An 18829-nucleotide genomic window follows, 5' to 3' on the forward strand; every position below is an offset into this window, starting at 1 on the left:
TTATTTAAAATGGGTCGAAATAGAAAAATATAGCTTGTGACAACCTAAGAAATTGTATAAAATGTACTTTTCCTTCGTAATTGAAGAATAGTGAAATAGAAAGGAAAGTGAAATATAACAACAAAGAGAGCAGCAACATATATTTTTTTATCAATGGAAAATAGATAAATTGAAGAATTCCAACACAATAACTTTTAAACTTAAAGCTACTGCAGCAATGTTTTCTCTAGGTAAAAAACAGTAAAGCACCAATAAAACCTACATGTATGCTGTTAAAAGCTAACAATATATTAAGAATTGCAAATAATCAATATAATTCAATGACTTGATTCAACGACAGTTTGAGCGAGGCTTCTCGTGTGCTTTCCTAGAAGTAGTACCCACCCCATAAAGAGGACCTTTCTCTGCAGCAGCCATGTGAACACCTTATCCATCTGCGTATGGAGGTGGAACCACCCTCTGGACTACCAAAATATGTCCCGTAAGGCACACCAGCTCTCCAATGTCTTCCATCCATGCTAACAAGCTCAGCACAAAATTTGTTCCATAAACCACCCTCTGGAAACCATGTTTTTCTCCATTGACTGCCACTGTTCCATGAACTCCATGTTTGCCTTCTTTTCATAATCCACCATTGTTCTAGCATGCATCAGTTCTTGGTACAAACCACCAACATATAAAATTTAAGGAAACTGCACACATTTTATTTATAAAAAGTTAGTGAAAACGAGGTAAGTTATAAGGGCTAAATAATAAAGTATTGGGTTTAAGTTGTTACGGGCATTTATATTAGTAAGTTAGAGTCCATTAGGTTTTATTATATATTCTCTTATAATCTTTTGTAATGTTAAGCTATTATACTATTATTGGAACCATAGATGTCTCTTTATTCTCTATTGAAATCCTACACTGTTAACATGGTATCGAGCGCTTTGTTCGATCCACCTTGAACAACTCATCGCTTCCGTTGTCGAATTCCTAAAAGTTTGGGAATGTTTTGTTATTGATTTGTAATTTTTAGTGTTGGTCGTTTGACATTTTGTAGGTTCCTTCCCTTGTTAGATTTTAAAATTCACAAAACACATATTGAATCTCGTTCAATTTTGGATGAGCTTCCTAAATTGGCTAAGTGTGTTTTCTGTTGCAAGTTAGTTTCAATTTTATCTTATTTATTTTGAAGATTAATGTCTTGTGTTATAGAATTGGTTTGAGAAAATAAAGGAGGACTATATGTGAGTTGGTATGCTGGTGGTTAATATTACCAATTCTTTCTGTTGTTAATGAGTGACAAACAATGGTGCAAGTAGAAGGTATCCTATTTGATTTATTTGGCTTATTTCTTGTTATACCTTTTTAGGAGACAATATAACACATTCGTTTGATGATTATTAGGTTTTCAAAATCTTGAAATTTCAGCTTGGAGCAAATATGTTATTTTAGCAGTCTCAGCTTGGTGTGTGATATATCAGCAAAAAGAGTTTCACTGCAGTTAGCTTGTGTTATGATGGATTGATTTCAACAAATTTAAAAGTTATCTTAGGTATGCCTATCTACACAAAATGATACTTAACCATATTGATATTTCATACCTCATAAAGACAATTCAATCAACATAAAAGATTAATACATAATTCAATTATTTGTCCTCAAAAGTAACTTTCACTAACTTCATAATCTGGAAGAAAAATTCGCACCGAGATGAATATTTTTTAAATGGCTAGATATATTAACACAACTCAAACCCAAGTATAAGACATACCTGAATTAGAGCTTGGGATTTCACGCCAATGCAATAATACCTATTAAAAAAAGCACCACCAAGACATGAGTGCCTTGTGTAGAAACATACAGAAGAACTCACATACTAATGAATAAAATGTTTAATAACAAGAGGAAGACTTGATGAATTAAAGTCACAAAAACAATGATCAAAGGTCGTGCATAGAGTAATACCAATTAAAAAAGGAAAACCTAATAAATACGAAAAGGACAAAACTATATCCAACAGACCCAAAAGCACAAAACTATCCACTAACACACTAGCTAAAAGCACCAAGGGTGTGTTTAGATGAATGGTTTAGGAGGGGAAGGGAGAAGAGTGTTTACTTTTCATTTTTAAATTACGCACACTATGAAATATTTTTTAAAAGTTAACTGATGACAGTCAGTCATACACTATTTTTACAGGCATTTTTAATTAAGTTTTTAGTCTATTTTTATTAGTTTAGTATTTAAGTTGGAGTCATTTTAAATCAATTGTCGTTATTAATTTATTGAGTCAAATAATGCATTATTAGTATATTTAGTGGTCATATGCAGAAAGAAGAAGAAACTTTAATTGAATTATTTTGATGGCCATGTGCTTACTTTTGGTGTGTGAATCAAACAAAACATGAGAAGCTCTTGTGCCTTATGTTAAGTCATGAAGGGGTATGAGAAAAGAAAAGTGGATGGACCTGATTAGTCATTAGTGTAAATGATGCCCTTTAACTGTTTGTTGAAATGTTTCTTCCACCTGTTTATATAGATTGCAAAATTCTGGTGTATTTTGTGTTAGATATTTAACAAAGAGAGTTCATTTCTAATTTGGATGAAAAGTGTAATATTAACAAAAAAATGTTGCTATAATCTTTCAAAACCCCTTTATTACAATAATAATCTTTCAAAATTGACACAGTTAAATATTGTTGGCTTCAGTAGGAGTTATAATAGTTGGTTGCTCTTTAGGCATGCATTTTTACATTGATAGGTTCTGGTGAAAATCTTTTCCTTACACTTATATTCAGTTTTTTGGAGTATTGGATTAGAGGATGTGTAACAGTTACATCATAATCTCCATGATGTAGTGAAATATCTACGATTCCTCTATTGTCTGATATCGCTGTATGAGTTCAAGTTCCCTACTCACCAATAAGCTTGACCACAACATCTCCGGTTGGAGTATTTTTAAAATTTGCATCTGCAAGTTGCGTCTTGATGAAACCAGCTTGCGTTGGACCTACAAACATTATAATCCCTTCAACAGCTGGATGGGAGAAAGCCTCTCTTAGTATCTCTTCAAAATACATTGCCTGCCTAACACACAAAAATAAGAAAAAAATAATCATTTTTTGTTTGATCATGTCATATAATATAGCCAGTGAAGCTAATGAAACTAATACTTCTAAAAATTTTGTTTGCAAAATTCAGGTTTGTTTCTTTTACTTCTATGACTAACAGACGAAAATAGATAGCTAAACTATGCATCTTCTGTTTTAAATCATGCAGCTTTTAAAGTATAGGAAATACCTGATTTGGATTAGAATCCACACTACTTTCAGTGAGCCATGTAGGAAGTCCAGTTGCACCAAGATGATCTAGACCTGACCTCATGTAAGCAATGTTTGGCATGCCGCCTGACAAATGGCCTTGCACCACTATAGCCAATAGCATTCCAGTAGTTCCTGGAAATTGTGAATCTCCTTAAGTTTCCTGATATAATTGGCTGGGCTGGCAACTTGGTCTGGACTGAATTCAATGGTGTTAAACACATTCATAAACATGCTGGTGTTCGGATCAAGATATAGTAAGCTGTTAAATAATATACTGCAGAGGCATTTTCGCCGAGTTTGTCCTCAAAAAACCGGTTGTGGACATTCTCGTTCACAACGTCCCATGCAACCAATTGTCCACTATATCTTGAAACCACAGATTTCATTCTTTTTGCATCCGCTTCTCGTAATTCTTCAAGAGATAAGGACTTAAGCCATCAAATGTTAAGCAACACTGCACGTGTAAGGAACCCGTTCTCCACCCTCATCCACCAAGATAAATTTGCAACAATTTTGAGGAAATACCTCAATAAAAATCTGCATGAAGTAGCTGAAACATTAAAGGAATATATATCAAAGAGCAAAAAACTATATCAATCCAAATAACAATGTGAATCCCACACTCAAGAATGTGTTGGAACAAAATGTGTTTAACAATGAACCTTAAAGAGTTTTGATGATAACAAGGTATTAAAAATTGTAAATTGGACTAGCTAATATTTGTTCAAGTGTACAGGACCATAATTAAATAGTTACATCATCATTGGTTCTGAATGAGCAAATAAAGAGCAAAGGAAACAACAAAATTGAAGCTTGGACGCTCCTGAAGTTAAGTCGCTTCTGAAGTAAGAATAGTGCTCCTGAAGACAAGAGGTCCAGAAGTCATAACATCAGAAGCTGCATCATCAGAAGCTGCAGAAGCTGTATCATCAGAAGCTGCATCATCAGAAGCTGCCTCATCAGAAGCTATTTCACCAGAAGCTGAATATCAACTGGATTTGCAAAGATTCAAGAATTGAAGAATTATCACTGCAAAAGCTGTCTATTGAATTCGAAAACGCTACAAAGGATTAGTGGAATTTTGCAACGGTCATTTCAAAGGTGTTTGAAGGCATGTGCTTGCAATTTGGACGAAAGCGTTGACATTTGTACGAATTGTACAACCACGTTCTCCACTACTCTGTTTTGTGTCCACGCTACAAGACAAGAAAACCGCTCCAGAATACGGCTTCGCCTGCATAGATGTTCCTTTGGATAAGGAATAGATTTCAAATTAGTTCTTCATAGGACAACAACCAAATCAGGCAAAAGATCAAAGGTGAAAGATCAAGCTTCAGCAACGACTCTTTGGGTGCTGGCAATTTCACAACGTCTCTTTCACACCTCTATATAAAGGAGTGAAGACCTAGAGATTTTGTAATGCTGAACAACAGACTCTCAATACTTTTACAAGTGCCAAATCTCTGCTGAAATTGTTCTGCATTCACTTAGAATTTCTGTGTCTCAAAGTCATATCTTAGAAATTCTTAAGTCCATTGAGTCTGAATCTGATTTGTATTGTGAGCACCTCTGATTGTATATCAAGTGTTCAACCTTAAACAATTTTCTGTGTAATTTTGTTTAATTAGGAAGTCTCTTGCAGTTGTGCTTGAGCAGGAAGTCTCCTGATTGTGTTCTTGAGCAAAGGAAGTCTCTAGCTTGTGTGCTTGAGCAAAGGAAGTCTCTTGCTTGTGTGCTTGAGCAATTGTAATCAGATATTACTCTTAGTGAAATCTCCTTGGAAGTGCAAAGGGGACTGGACTACTTCCGGATTGTGGAAGGAACCAGTATAATTGCTTTGTGTCGTTCTTCTTCTCTCTCTCTGTTTTATTCCGCTGCATTTAGATTCTGATTATCACTTCAGAAGCTGTCTCACTTATCTTCTGATCAGTGTGTTCAGTTTTTAGGAGAAACGAAGAATTTTTCAAAACACAATTCAACCCCACTTCTTGTGTTTTTCTCACCTTCAATTGGTATCAGAGCCTTGGTCTGTTGTGTAACACTTAACCGTGCAACAGTCAAAGATCTGAGAAAAACATGTCTACTCCTCCTCCTACTGGTTCTGGTGATACTAGCTATAAAAATGTCTCACATGATTATAGTGATAGTAAGAAATCCAGTGTTGGGAAGATTCCAAAATTCAATGGAGATGGTGAAGAATTTTCTTGGTGGAAGACCAACTTTTACAGTTACATCATGAGCCTAGATGAAGAATTATGGGATATTCTGGAAGATGGTGTTGGTGATTTAGTCCTTGATGAAGAAGGAGCTGATGTGGATAGAAAGAAACATACTCCAGAACTGAGGAAACTCTATAAGAAGCATCATATTATCAGAGGAGCTCTTGTCACTGCCATACCCAAAGCAGAATACATGAAGATGAGTGACAAGTCCACTGCCAAAGCTATGTTTGCTTCTCTCTGTTCAAACTACGAAGGGAGCAAAAAGGTCAAAGAAGCAAAGGCTCTCCTGCTTGTACATCAGTATGAGTTATTCAAGATGAAGGATGATGAAACTATTGAGGAGATGTACTCAAGGTTTCAAACCTTAGTCTCTGGGCTACAGATTCTGAAGAAGAGCTATGTTGCTTCTGATCATGTAAGCAAGATACTTAGAAGCTTACCTGCCAGATGGAGACCAAAGGTGACTGCCATTGAGGAAGCTAAAGATTTAAACACTTTAAGTGTCGAAGATCTTGTTAGTTCTCTCAAAGTTCATGAGTTAAGTCTTAATGAACATGAGTCTACTAAGAAGAGTAAATCAATAGCTCTTCCATCCAAAGGCAAGTCATCAAAAGCTCTCAAAATGGTTGAATCTGAAGAGGAAGAACAGTCAAGTTCAGATTCTGAACCAGATGCTGCTGAAATGGCCATGCTCTCAAACAGACTTCAGTATCTGGCCAAGAAGAACAGAAAGTTTCTTGCCAGAAGGGGTAACTCCAGAAGCTCAAGGAAAGAAGATCAGAAGGGATGCTTCAAATGTAAGAAGCCTGGACACTTCATTGCTGAATGCCCTGATCTTCAAAGAGAAAAGTCAAAGGACAAGTCAAAGAGGTCTACATTCAAACCAAGCAAATTCAAGAAGCAGATTAAGCAGAGTTTAATGGCAAGATGATTTGGGAAGTGAATCTGGATCTGATAAAGAGGAAGCTGATGAAGATGCAAAGGTAGCTGTTGGGTTGGTAGCAACAGCAACTTCAGAAGCTGGATCAGATTCAGACTCAGAAGATGAAAACGAGGTATATTCCAAAATTCCCAGAGATGAACTTGTTGAGTCACTTAAAGAACTCCTTACACATTTTGAAGTAAGAACCAATGAGTTGAAGGATTTAAAAGAAAAATATGCTGATTTGGTAAAACAGCAAAAATCAACTCTATTGCATCTGAAAGCTTCTGAACAAGGACTTAGGGGCTTTGACTTCATGTGTAAAACATATGAAGATCAGCTCAGGTTCTTATGTCAGAAGCTACAAGAAAAGTGTAATGAAAAACCTTTAAGTAACCATGAAATTGCTCTTGAAGATTTTATTATATCTGGCATTGACAAAAGCAGAGTAGCTTCTATGATTTATAGCATTTACAAGAACAATGGCAGAGGAATTGGTTTTCCAGAAGTGAAACTTGAGAAAACCAATCTAAAATCTTGTTGTGAATGCATCAAGGAAGGTCTGAAAACCTTCTTTGTACCAGAAGGGGCTGAGTTGGAAACTGTTGTTCAATCAGAACCTGAAGCCTCTAGTTCTAAGGCTAAGATTACTTCAAAGCCAAAGAACTCTAAGTCAAAGGCTATGATCAAATCTGATTCCAAGACTTCAAAGGTTAGGATCCTGAAAAGATCAGAACCTATTCCTCAGAGTCTGGTGAAACCAAAATCTGAGGCTCTGAAATCAAAGTTTCAGAAGAAGACAGTTACTGCTTCTGAAGTACCAAAACCTAAGGTGATGGTTAATCAGAAGCAACCCAACTCACAGCACAAGTTACAAGAAGTGAAGAGTAAAGCCTTAAGTACTAACCTTCCAGGACCCATAGGACAATGGGTACCTAAATCTAAAAATGTCAATGATGCAGGTATGTCTAAGAGCAGTGCCAAAGCAAAGATCATGGTACCTAGACAGCGGCTGCTCAAGACACATGACAGGAGACAAGTCCATGTTCCTCAGCCTAACAATGAAGGAGGGAGGAAATGTGAAATTTGGAGGCAACCAGTCAGGCAAGATCATAGGTACAGGAACTATTGGTAATTCCTCTACCTCAATTAATAATGTATGGTTGGTAGATGGTCTTGAACATAACCTTTTGAGCATTAGTCAATTTTGTGATAATGGTTATGATGTGCTTTTTGAAAAACCCAACTGTACAGTAATCAACAAGGAAGACAAATCCATTGTGTTCAAAGGAAAGAGAGTTGACAATGTCTATAAAATCAATTTTTCTGAACTGGCTGATCAGAAGGTAATTTGCCTACTATCAGTGAATGATAAGAAATGGATGTGGCACAGAAGGTTGGGACATGCTAACTGGAGGTTAATCTCTAAGCTTAGTAAGTTACAACTTGTGAAAGGGCTACCAGACATTGACTATCATTCAGATGCACTCTGTGGTGCATGCCAGAGAGGGAAAATAGTGAAATCATCTTTTAAAACCAAAGACATTGTTTCAACCTCAAGACCTTTAGAATTACTCCATATTGATTTATTTGGACCAGTGAGTACTGCATCCTTATATGGAAGTAAATATGGATTAGTCATTGTTGATGATTACAGCAGATGGACTTGGGTGAAATTCCTGAAAAAGTAAGGATCATGCATATGAGGTATTCAGTAACTTCTGCACACAAATTCAAACTGAAAAAGAGTCAAAAATTTTGAAAGTCAGAAGTGATCATGGTGGAGAATTTGAAAATGAGCCATTTGAAGCTTTTTGTGAAAAACATGGAATCATCCATGAATTCTCTTCTCCTAGAACTCCGCAACAAAATGGGGTTGTAGAGAGAAAGAATAGAACTTTACAAGAAATGGCCAGAACCATGATCCATGAAAACAATTTGGCTAAACAATTTTGGGCAGAAGCAGTGAATACAGCATGTTATGTTCAAAACAGGATCTATATTAGACCTATTTTGGAGAAAACTGCATATGAACTCTTTAAAGGAAGAAAACCTAATATCTCTTACTTTCATCAATTTGGATGTACATGTTACATTCTGAACAACAAGCTCTACCTAAAGAAATTTGATGCCAAGGCCCAAAGAGGAATCTTTTTAGGTTACTCTGAAAGGTCAAAGGCATACAGAGTGTGTAATTCAGAAACACTCTGTGTTGAAGAATCTATGCACGTTAAATTTGATGACAAGGAGCTTGAAGATAAAACTTCAAAGCAAGATGAAAGTTTTGCAGAGATACAGGTTCCTGAAGTTACTCCAGAACCTGATCAGATAGCTGAATCTGAAGATAGTCCAGAAGCTGAACCCACATCAGAAGCGCAAGATGAAGCTGCTTCTGATGAAGCACAAGATGGCTCACATCAAGCAGATCCTCCCAGAAACACATTCAAACACAAGTCTTCACATCCTGAGGAGCTAATCATTGGAAACAAAGATAGTCCAAGAAGAACAAGATCACATTTCAGACAAGTAGAGTCAATGATTGGACTAATCTCAATGATTGAACCTACAACAGTTGATGAAGCACTTTTAGATGATGGATGGATCCTAGTTATGCAAGAAGAGTTGAATCAATTTCAAAGAAATGATGTGTGGGATCTGGTACCCAAACCTCAGCACAAGAACATTATTGGAACAAAATGGGTATTCAGAAACAAGCTGAATGAGCAAGGTGAAGTAACAAGAAACAAAGCCAGACTTGTTGCACAAGGGTATAGTCAACAAGAAGGCATTGATTACACTGAAACTTTTGCTCCAGTTGCAAGATTGGAAGCAATCAGGTTACTTCTTTCCTATGCAGTTAATCATGGCATAATATTATATCAAATGGATGTCAAGAGTGCATTTCTAAATGGTGTCATAAAAGAAGAAGTGTATGTCAAGCAACCTCCTGGATTTGAGGATATTAAATATCCTGACCATGTTTTTAAACTGAAGAAATCACTATATGGCTTGAAACAAGCTCCCAGAGCTTGGTATGATAGACTAAGTAATTTCTTAATCAAGAATGATTTTAAAAGAGGACAGGTTGATACAACACTCTTCAGAAGGACCCTTGGGAAAGATATTCTTGTTGTGCAAATATATGTTGATGATATAATATTTGGTTCTACTAATGCATCTCTTTGCAAGGAATTTTCTGAGTTAATGCGGGATGAATTTGAAATGAGCATGATGGGAGAGCTGAAGTTCTTCCTGGGCATTCAAATTAATCAATGCAAAGATGGAGTCTATGTTCATCAATCTAAGTATACAAAGGAGCTTCTGAAGAAGTTCAAGCTTGAAGATTGTAAAGTGATGAACACTCCAATGCACCCTACGTGCACCTTAAGCAAAGAAGTTGAAGGAGCTAAAGTTGACCAGAAGCTGTATAGAGGTATGATTGGTTCTTTGTTATACCTCACTGCATCTAGGCCAGATATTTTATTCAGTGTATGCTTGTGTGCAAGATTCCAATCAGATCCTAGAGAATCTCATATGACTGCTGTCAAGAGAATCTTCAGGTATTTGAAAGGAACAACTAAGCTTGGACTCCTTTATAAGAAATCCTTAGATTATAAGCTAATTGGATTTTGTGATGCTGATTATGCTGGTGATAGGATTGAAAGAAAGTCAACCAGTGGCAATTGTCAATTTCTGGGTGATAATCTTATATCCTGGGCTAGCAAAAGACAAACAATTATTACTATGTCTATAGCAGAAGCAGAATACATTTCAGCTGCAAGTTGTTGTACACAACTACTTTGGATGAAACATCAGTTGGAAGATTATCAGATAATTGCTAACAGTATTCCCATTTATTGTGATAATACTGCTGCTATTTGTTTGTCTAAAAATCCAATTTTGCATTCAAGAGCTAAGCACATTGAAATCAAACACCATTTTATCAGAGATTATGTTCAAAAAGGAATTTTAGATATACAATTCATTGATACTGAAAATCAATGGGCTGACATATTTACTAAGCCTTTAACTGTTGAAAGATTTGATTTTATAAAGAAAAATTTGAACATGCACTTTGTATCTGATTAAATGCTTGCTTGCTCCTGAATAGGATTTTAGGTTCTGAAGTCAGTTCAGAAGCAGTAGTCCATCAGAAGCTCTTTATTGAGGTTCTGAGGAAAACTCGCTTCTGATAATAATGACGTCAGCATCTGAAGTCCAGAAGCTGGATTTGTTGCTTCTGAATAGTTGAATTAGTGGAAACGTTGGGAGTTACTTTTTAAAAGTAACTTCTGGCCCACTAACTTGGTAGTTACTATGTGAACTTCTGACGTGACCTGTATGTATTGGTGTATAACTAAAAGGGCAATGATGATTTAATAGCTTTGAAAGTACTTTTCACGCGCCCCCAATTTTGTCATTAATGTTATGTTTGTTTGTCTCTTTTGAATTGCTATCGTTTTACTTTTAACACTTTGTCAATTCACACACTACTCACTCACAACAAACATATTTGCTCTCAAACCTCTTGCGAAGTAAGCGCATTCTCTCAAACTTAGAACTATAAAATCTTCATCTTCTTCAAATCTTCGTCAATCATCAAATGGCATCATCAAGTTCGCAACGAGAAGGTTCAGTATCTACTTCACGAATGGTCCCTGAATATGACTACAGAGGAAGAAGCATGAAATTGGAAGAATGGGATTTACAAGTTCAGATAGAGAATCCATTGGATTTTGATTCTCTGGGTTTTCATAAGTGTTGGATCAGAAGCTACTATGAAGAGCAAGGACTCATGCATTACTTCAAAATGTTGAATGGACCAACATATGAAGCTCTGGTTAGACACTTCTGGGTAAGAGCAAAATTTTACAACAGAGCGGCATCCCTAGCTGAGGAAAGTCAGATGGTGTTAATGTATCCTGAATTAGAAGGGAAGACAAGAGAAGAAATGGGTCTTGCGCCGTTTGTTGAAGATGAAATCAGATCAAGTATTTGCGGTATTCCAGTAAGAATTACTCAATGGCAGATAGAAGCTGTTCTTAAGGTTGAAGCGTCTGGATATTACTCTGGAATTGATCTTTCAAGTGCTGCTGAACAACGCATTTAGAAGGAAAGAGCTAACTTGGTTATATACAATTCTGAGAAGGAGAAGAAATATGCTGAATTAAACATGGAAACTAAATGCTTCTGAAGATTCAGAATGAGGATTTGTTTCCATGTGGTGATAATGAGAAACCAAATTTGGCTCAGAAGGTCTTTCTCCAGCACCTCATCAAGAAGGAAAAGGTGAACGTGCCCAAATACATGTTCAAGTACTTGGTAGAGTGTCTGAAACAGAGTCAGCTGCAGGATAAACCAAGGCCCTGGGTTCCTTATGGAAGACTCTTATCAGAGATATTCTATCAAGGAGGTGTCTTGGACAGTTTAAGCAAAGCTCAAGGCTACACAGATCAGATGCTGGATACAAAGACTAGAGCATTCATAAATGCTCAAACTCTCAAGAATATGAAGCTGATCAGCAAGGTCACCAAACTTAGAACTGATCTAAGTGAATCTCATGTCTTGTCTGATCTTATGAGGGATTTTCCACCCATCTGCAAACAGGATCCTATTGAAGTACAGATGAGGTACATCAAGGAACACTATGTGGCAACCAAAGAGGTCATCAGGTTGGATGAGGTACCTGAGGAAATGTATGGTGGTACTGTGCCTCTGGCAAAAAGCAGAAGTGTTAAGAGGAAAGTGACCAAAGAAGAGTATCTGAAGGTTGAAGAATCTGCTAAGAAGGCAAGACCTGCTTCTGACAAGCTTAAGATTGGTGGTTCTGCAATGCCATCAATTGAAGAGGTAGCTGAAGACAACAACTCTTGTGTAGTCCTAAGTTCTGGTATTGCTCCTGTACAACCAGCTATACCAAAGAGGAAGAGGAAGCCAGCCTTGAGGAGGACCAAGGATTTTCCTCATATCACCATGACAGCTCAAGCTGCTTCTGATTTGGAGTTAAAGGACTTACAAGGGAAGAAGGCAGCAACTAAAAAAGTCTTGGAAATTGCTGCTGAGCTACAAGAGTCTGTAGTTTCAGAAGCCAAGCAACTGATGCTGATGACCAGTGAGTCTGCTAAAGAGGATTCTGATCCTGAACCAGAGAAGGTAACTAATATATCATCAGATTCCGCATCCTCATCATTATCAGATTCTGATGATTCTGATGATGATATACCCTTAGCTCAACTTTTTCAAAAACCAGTAAAAAGCCAGTCAACATCAACCAAAACCAACAAAAAGCCCTCTCAGTCAACTACTTATGAACCAGTTGGTCACATAATTAATGAGAAGTTGGCTGAAATGGCTGAGCAGAGAGAAAGAGTCATTGATACTATCTTTCGCCTTAACCCTCAACCCCTTAACATTCAACCTCTCAACATGATTCCTCCAGAAAATGTTGAGTCTACCTCAGAAAAAGCCTCTAAAATAACCCCAGAAGCAGCTGCTTCTGAAAATGTTGTTTCAGAAAACCCCCATCAACAAACACCTGAACCACATAAACCCACAACACCCCCACAATCACCAGTAGCTACCATTGACCCCAACTCAACACTCAAACATCAACTTCACCACAACAACCACCAACTGAAACTGAAACCCAACCAGAGCACATTGAACCCCAACCAACTCCCATGGATATTGACAACTCTCAAGTCAATGTCCAAGACCTAACCTCTACCGCACACATTGCTTCTGACCAGCCATCAACCTTAACCCCAACTCAACACATCACCATTCCAGTTTCTAGCCCTGTTCAAGACCTTGAACTTAGTGATTCTGATCCTGAAATTCTTGAACAACCACCCACAAACACCCTGGAATCTGGATATATTGATGCTGAGCTACTCTCTATTCTCTCTCAAATGCATAATTTGGTGGATCAAAGGAGGACAATTGATCTCACCAACGCATATGAAGACTCCTGGGCATCACTTCAGAACCGGGCAACTGAGCTTATTGAAGACATAAAGGCTAAGTGCATCAGAGTCAAGCAAGCTTCAGTCAGAAGGCTTATGGAAAATCTGAATCAGAGTCTCAGAGTTAGAAATCCTACACTGCTCCTGGCAAACCAGCCTTTCTTCTTAGAAATGGACTACTTGACCAGAGAAGCAAGGTTGTGTAAGCTTCTGAAGAAACAGATGGCACAGCAGCAGCAAGAGGCTAGAGAAAGGGAACAGGCTCTTCTCCAAAGGCAACAATTTCTTGAAGAACAGTTGCAGAAGAAAATTGAAGAAATGGAGAAGATGAAGAATCAACAACAAACCAACCCTTAGTTGCACACCTTAGTGTTATCTTTTGTTTGTTGTTTGTTTTAAATTCTTAGTCCTTGCTTCTGAAACCATCTTGTTTTATTTCTCTATGCTTCTGAATGCTTAATGGTTCTGACTGCTTAGCTACTTCTGATTTATGTATAATGCCTCGATATTCTTGTTCATTTACATTGCTCTGATTGACTTAGTTATTTTCCTATTATACTCTCTTCATGTTTGAGTTTTTTTTTTCTCAAATTTTTTTTGTCTTTTATGCTTATTTTTTTTCAATATTTTTTGATAATGACAAAAGGGGGAGTATATGTGACAAGTATTTAAAGGCTCTGAGCCCCATTAATGGCATTTGAAATTTTTGAAAAACTTCTATCATTTTTTACCTTATTGGTATAAGCTATGAACGAAAGAAGGAGTATCAAAATTCAAGTAAAATTAATTGAACCATTCTTCTTATCTCTAAATTAATTCTTTCAATGATTCATTTTTTAAAGCTCTGATAATTTTATTGTGCGAAAAATGAATTTAATTAACCTGGATAGAACTTAGGGGGAGCTTACAAACCTCACCTTAAAGACTATCAGACTCAGGGGGAGTTTGAGCTTACAAACCTCAGATTCTGAGCTTACAAACCTCAGAACCCCAAAGTCAACTTGTTAATTAGATTAACAACAATTGATCAATTTTTAAATACTTTTGTTTATCATCATCAAAAAGGGGGACATTGTTGGAACAAAATGTGTTTAACAATGAACCTTAAAGAGTTTTGATGATAACAAGGTATTAAAAATTGTAAATTGGACTAGCTAATATTTGTTCAAGTGTACAGGACCATAATTAAATAGTTACATCATCATTGGTTCTGAATGAGCAAATAAAGAGCAAAGGAAACAACAAAATTGAAGCTTGGACGCTCCTGAAGTTAAGTCGCTTCTGAAGTAAGAATAGTGCTCCTGAAGACAAGAGGTCCAGAAGTCATAACATCAGAAGCTGCATCATCAGAAGCTGCAGAAGTTGTATCATCAGAAGCTGCATCATCAGAAGCTGCCTCATCAGAAGCTATTTCACCAGAAGCTGAATATCAACTGGATTTGCAAAGATTCAAGAATTGAAGAATTATCACTGCAAAAGCTGTCTATTGGATTCGAAAACGCTACAAAGGATTAGTGGAATTTTGCAACGGTCATTTCAAAGGTGTTTGAAGGCATGTGCTTGCAATTTGGATGAAAGCGTTGACATTTGTACGAATTGTACAACCACGTTCTCCACTACTCTGTTTTGTGTCCACGCTACAAGACAAGAAAACCGCTCCAGAATACGGCTTCGCCTGCATAGATGTTCCTTTGGATAAGGAATGGATTTCAAATTAGTTCTTCATAGGACAACAACCAAATCAGGCAAAAGATCAAAGGTGAAAGATCAAGCTTCAGCAACGACTCTTTGGGTGCTGGCAATTTCACAACGTCTCTTTCACACCTCTATATAAAGGAGTGAAGACCTAGAGATTTTGTAATGCTGAACAACAGACTCTCAATACTTTTACAAGTGCCAAATCTTTGCTGAAATTGTTCTGCATTCACTTAGAATTTTTGTGTCTCAAAGTCATATCTTAGAAATTCTTAAGTCCATTGAGTCTGTATCTGATTTGTATTGTGAGCACCTCTGATTGTATATCAAGTGTTCAACCTTAAACAATTTTCTGTGTAATTTTGTTTAGTTAGGAAGTCTCTTGCAGTTGTGCTTGAGCAGGAAGTCTCTTGATTGTGTTCTTGAGCAAAGGAAGTCTCTAGCTTGTGTGCTTGAGCAAAGGAAGTCTCTTGCTTGTGTGCTTGAGCAATTGTAATCAGATATTACTCTTAGTGAAATCTCCTTGGAAGTGCAAGGGGGACTGGACTACTTCCAGATTGTGGAAGGAACCAGTATAATTGCTTTGTGTCGTTCTTCTTCTCTCTCTCTGTTTTATTCCGCTGCACTTAGATTCTGATTATCACTTCAGAAGCTGTCTCACTTAGCTTCTGATCAGTGTGTTCAGTTTTTAGGAGAAACGAAGAATTTTTCAAAACACAATTCAACCCCCCTTCTTGTGTTTTTCTCACCTTCAGAATGAAGAAGCTTTAAGTTAATTGTAATTAGTCTTTTATCAAATGAACACTTGAAATCACATTTTAGTTAGGACTCTTTGAAGCAATCCTAAAGGTTCAGATTTCCATCAAAAAAAAGAATCACAGGTTCAAGGACATGATATCTAAGAAGTTTGTCCTTCTAATACTCCAATCACATATTAGGTGATAAACTTATTACTTATATGACATTACCTCAACAACTTCTGTTCCACCATTTTGAATGCGGTTTGTCGGGTATTCGGTTTCTTCTGCAGTGAAGCTACTGGGAGGCTTAACCTTTAAAAACCAAGTTTGAAGAAGGTTCAGTGACTTGTTTAACGATGTCATCATTTTTAAGTAAGGAAGTATCAAGTATCCTTTACAAAAACCTGTGATAAAAGAGGCAATATTGTGACTCCTACATGACCTCCTACCACTGGAACATCAACTTCTCTTGGATCAACACCAAGTACCTCTGCCTGCAAGAGAAAAGGAAAGTACACCGCATTTACTCATATTATAGTAGGAAGGAAATTCAATTATTAGATAGAAGAGGAAAACTATGCTTACCACGAAAGTATTATATACTTATGATTGTGTCATTTTCAATAATTATGTCAACTTATGATGAAGAAAAAATAACTCATCCATAATTCAACTTAATACATATGAAGCAAAGCAGTTAACATGCTTAAAAGTTCAAAGCAAAATGAATCATTATAAAAATGGTGTTAAGAAAATGATGTTCAGAACCAAATGCAAATTACATTTCAGATTTCTCGTCAATTTAGGAAAGAATATGTCCTGATAAAATTTAGGAAAGAATATGTCTCGACAAAAAATCAGAAACATACAAATTTAGAAAGGAAACGTACGTCCAATTTGTATAAATACTTAATCATATCTGAAATGAAACAGGGAGTCTTAAAATTAAAAATCTTCAATAGTTAAGTGTTATCACATTTGCATTGAGGAATTCAAGACATCACAAATCAAACCTACATAAAAGAAAGAAAGACAACACAATCAAAAAGAGTCAATTAATGGTGTGATACTAAAATTCAGAACATTCATTAGAACCTTGAAACGTTCAGATTCATTAGAACATTCATTATCAATTTTGGACACTAAAATTCAATACATGTGCTCTATTTCTCCTGATTCAAGTAACTATAACTGCGTGGACCTTCATTAGAACCTACAAATTAAAAAAAAAAAAGTTCAGAACATTAAAAGGTAAGAATTAAAAAAAAAACGTTCAGAAATTCATCCATAATTCAAGTAGAAGAGCATAAACAGAGAAGTAGCATGATTGCAAGATATTGAATTGAGACTGAAACACAGAGAAAGTAACGATTACAAAAACTAACAATGAAGAAAAAGTTGTAATTCACACAATCACATATCAAAATCAACTATATTTACACAAAATTCACACCGTAATGTCAAATTCGAAATTAGCATAATTTACACAAAATTGATAATCAACCATTTTGACTATACTGTAATTGATAATCAATGATAATTTACACAAAATCAATGAAAAAGCTATAATTCAAACCCTATTGTCAAATTCAAAATTAGCAAAATTCACACAATCAATATGAACATGAATCGGTGGGAGAAAGAGAGTTACAACTTACCGGTGACAATTACGAAGGTCGTTTGTTGTTGCGGCGACAATTGCGGAGTCGGCGAGATGTGTGTGGATCAGTGCGATAAATAATTTTTCCGGCGGCAATCTGTGTTCATAATGGAGAGAGATCTATCAGAGTTTAGTAGATGGAGGAAAGAGATCGGAGATCGTGACTCATAAGGGAGGCTTTGGTGGAGAAAGAGAGAAGAAGCAGCCATGGTTTTGGGAGGAAGTGTGTGAGAGAAAAGGGAGAGATACAGAAGAATCGTAGATAGAGAGAGAGAGTCTGAAAATGGGTGACTTTCTCTGATTAAAAAAAAAAGTGGGCGTGTGAGGGGAGAGAGAGAGAATAGGAGCGAGAGAGAGAGAGAGAGAATAGGAGCGATTTAGGAGTGATTTGTAGCTTTTAGGGGTAAAACAGTAATTCATTAAGGTTTTGGAAAAATTAGGGCTTCAAAATTGACTTGGGACAACTTTTATATATATATAGATTTACACAAAATTCACACCGTAATGTCAAATTCGAAATTAGCATAATTTACACAAAATTGATAATCAACCATTTTGACTATACTGTAATTGATAATCAATGATAATTTACACAAAATCAATGAAAAAGCTATAATTCAAACCCTATTGTCAAATTCAAAATTAGCAAAATTCACACAATCAATATGAACATGAATCGGTGGGAGAACGAGAGTTACAACTTACCGGTGACAATTACGAAGGTCGTTTGTTGTTGCGGCGACAATTGCGGAGTCGGCGAGATGTGCGTGGATCAGTGCGATAAATAATTTTTCTGGCGGCAATCTGTGTTCATAATGAAGAGAGAGCTATCAGAGTTTAGTAGATGGAGGAAAGAGATCGGAGATCGTGACTCATAAGGGAGGCTTTGGTGGAGAAAGAGAGAAGAAGCAGCCATGGTTTTGGGAGGAAGTGTGTGAGAGAAAAGGGAGAGATACAGAAGAATCGTAGATAGAGAGAGAGGGTCTGAAAATGGGTGACTTTTTCTGATTAAAAAAGAAGTGGGCGTGTGAGGGGAGAGAGAGAGAATAGGAGCGAGAGAGAGAATAGGAGCGATTTAGGAGTGATTTGTAGCTTTTAGGGGTAAAACAGTAATTGTAGCCATTAGGGTTTTGGAAAAATCAGGGCTTCAAAATTGACTTGGGACAACTTTTATATATAGATAGATTCACACAATCAATATCAACATGAATCGGTGGGAGAAAGAGAGTTACAACTTACCGGTGACAATTACGAAGGTCGTTTGTTGTTGCGGCGACAATTGCAGAGTCGGCGAGATGTGCGTGGATCAGTGCG

General features: G+C 36.7%; 1 protein-coding gene across 2 annotated transcripts; it reads right to left on the reverse strand.

Moving 5' to 3' along the window:
* Positions 1-2574: 2574 nt before the first annotated feature.
* Positions 2575-17833, reverse strand: LOC146927731 (endo-1,4-beta-xylanase 5-like). 2 transcript variants are annotated; one of them, XM_085700955.1, is made up of 5 exons: positions 17514-17833; positions 16260-17068; positions 16084-16167; positions 3289-3848; positions 2575-3071 (listed from the first exon to the last, which is right to left on the reverse strand). In XM_085700955.1, the coding sequence occupies exons 4-5, from the start codon at positions 3430-3432 to the stop codon at positions 2901-2903; spliced, it is 315 nt and encodes a 104-aa protein (XP_085557081.1). In that variant the 5' UTR covers positions 3433-3848; positions 16084-16167; positions 16260-17068; positions 17514-17833; the 3' UTR covers positions 2575-2900. The 2 variants fall into 2 exon arrangements, with proteins under 2 accessions (XP_085557081.1, XP_085557082.1); XM_085700956.1 differs by lacking the exons at positions 16084-16167; positions 16260-17068; positions 17514-17833 and having other exon boundaries at positions 3289-3933.
* Between the last annotated feature and the right edge of the window lie 996 nt (positions 17834-18829).

This window comes from Medicago sativa, chromosome 4, assembly GCF_051527215.1.
Source record: "Medicago sativa cultivar Bolivia chromosome 4, Bolivia_mono, whole genome shotgun sequence".
Classification (NCBI taxonomy): domain Eukaryota; kingdom Viridiplantae; phylum Streptophyta; class Magnoliopsida; order Fabales; family Fabaceae; genus Medicago; species Medicago sativa.

Coding starts and splice junctions, on each gene's coding strand:
- LOC146927731 (XM_085700955.1), bottom strand. CDS start 3,432: ATGCTATTGGCTATAGTGGTGCAAGGCCATTTGTCAGGCGGCATGCCA. Junction 3,072..3,288: donor TGGATTCTAATCCAAATCAG/GTATTTCCTATA, acceptor TGTGTTAGGCAG/GCAATGTATTTTGAAGAGAT.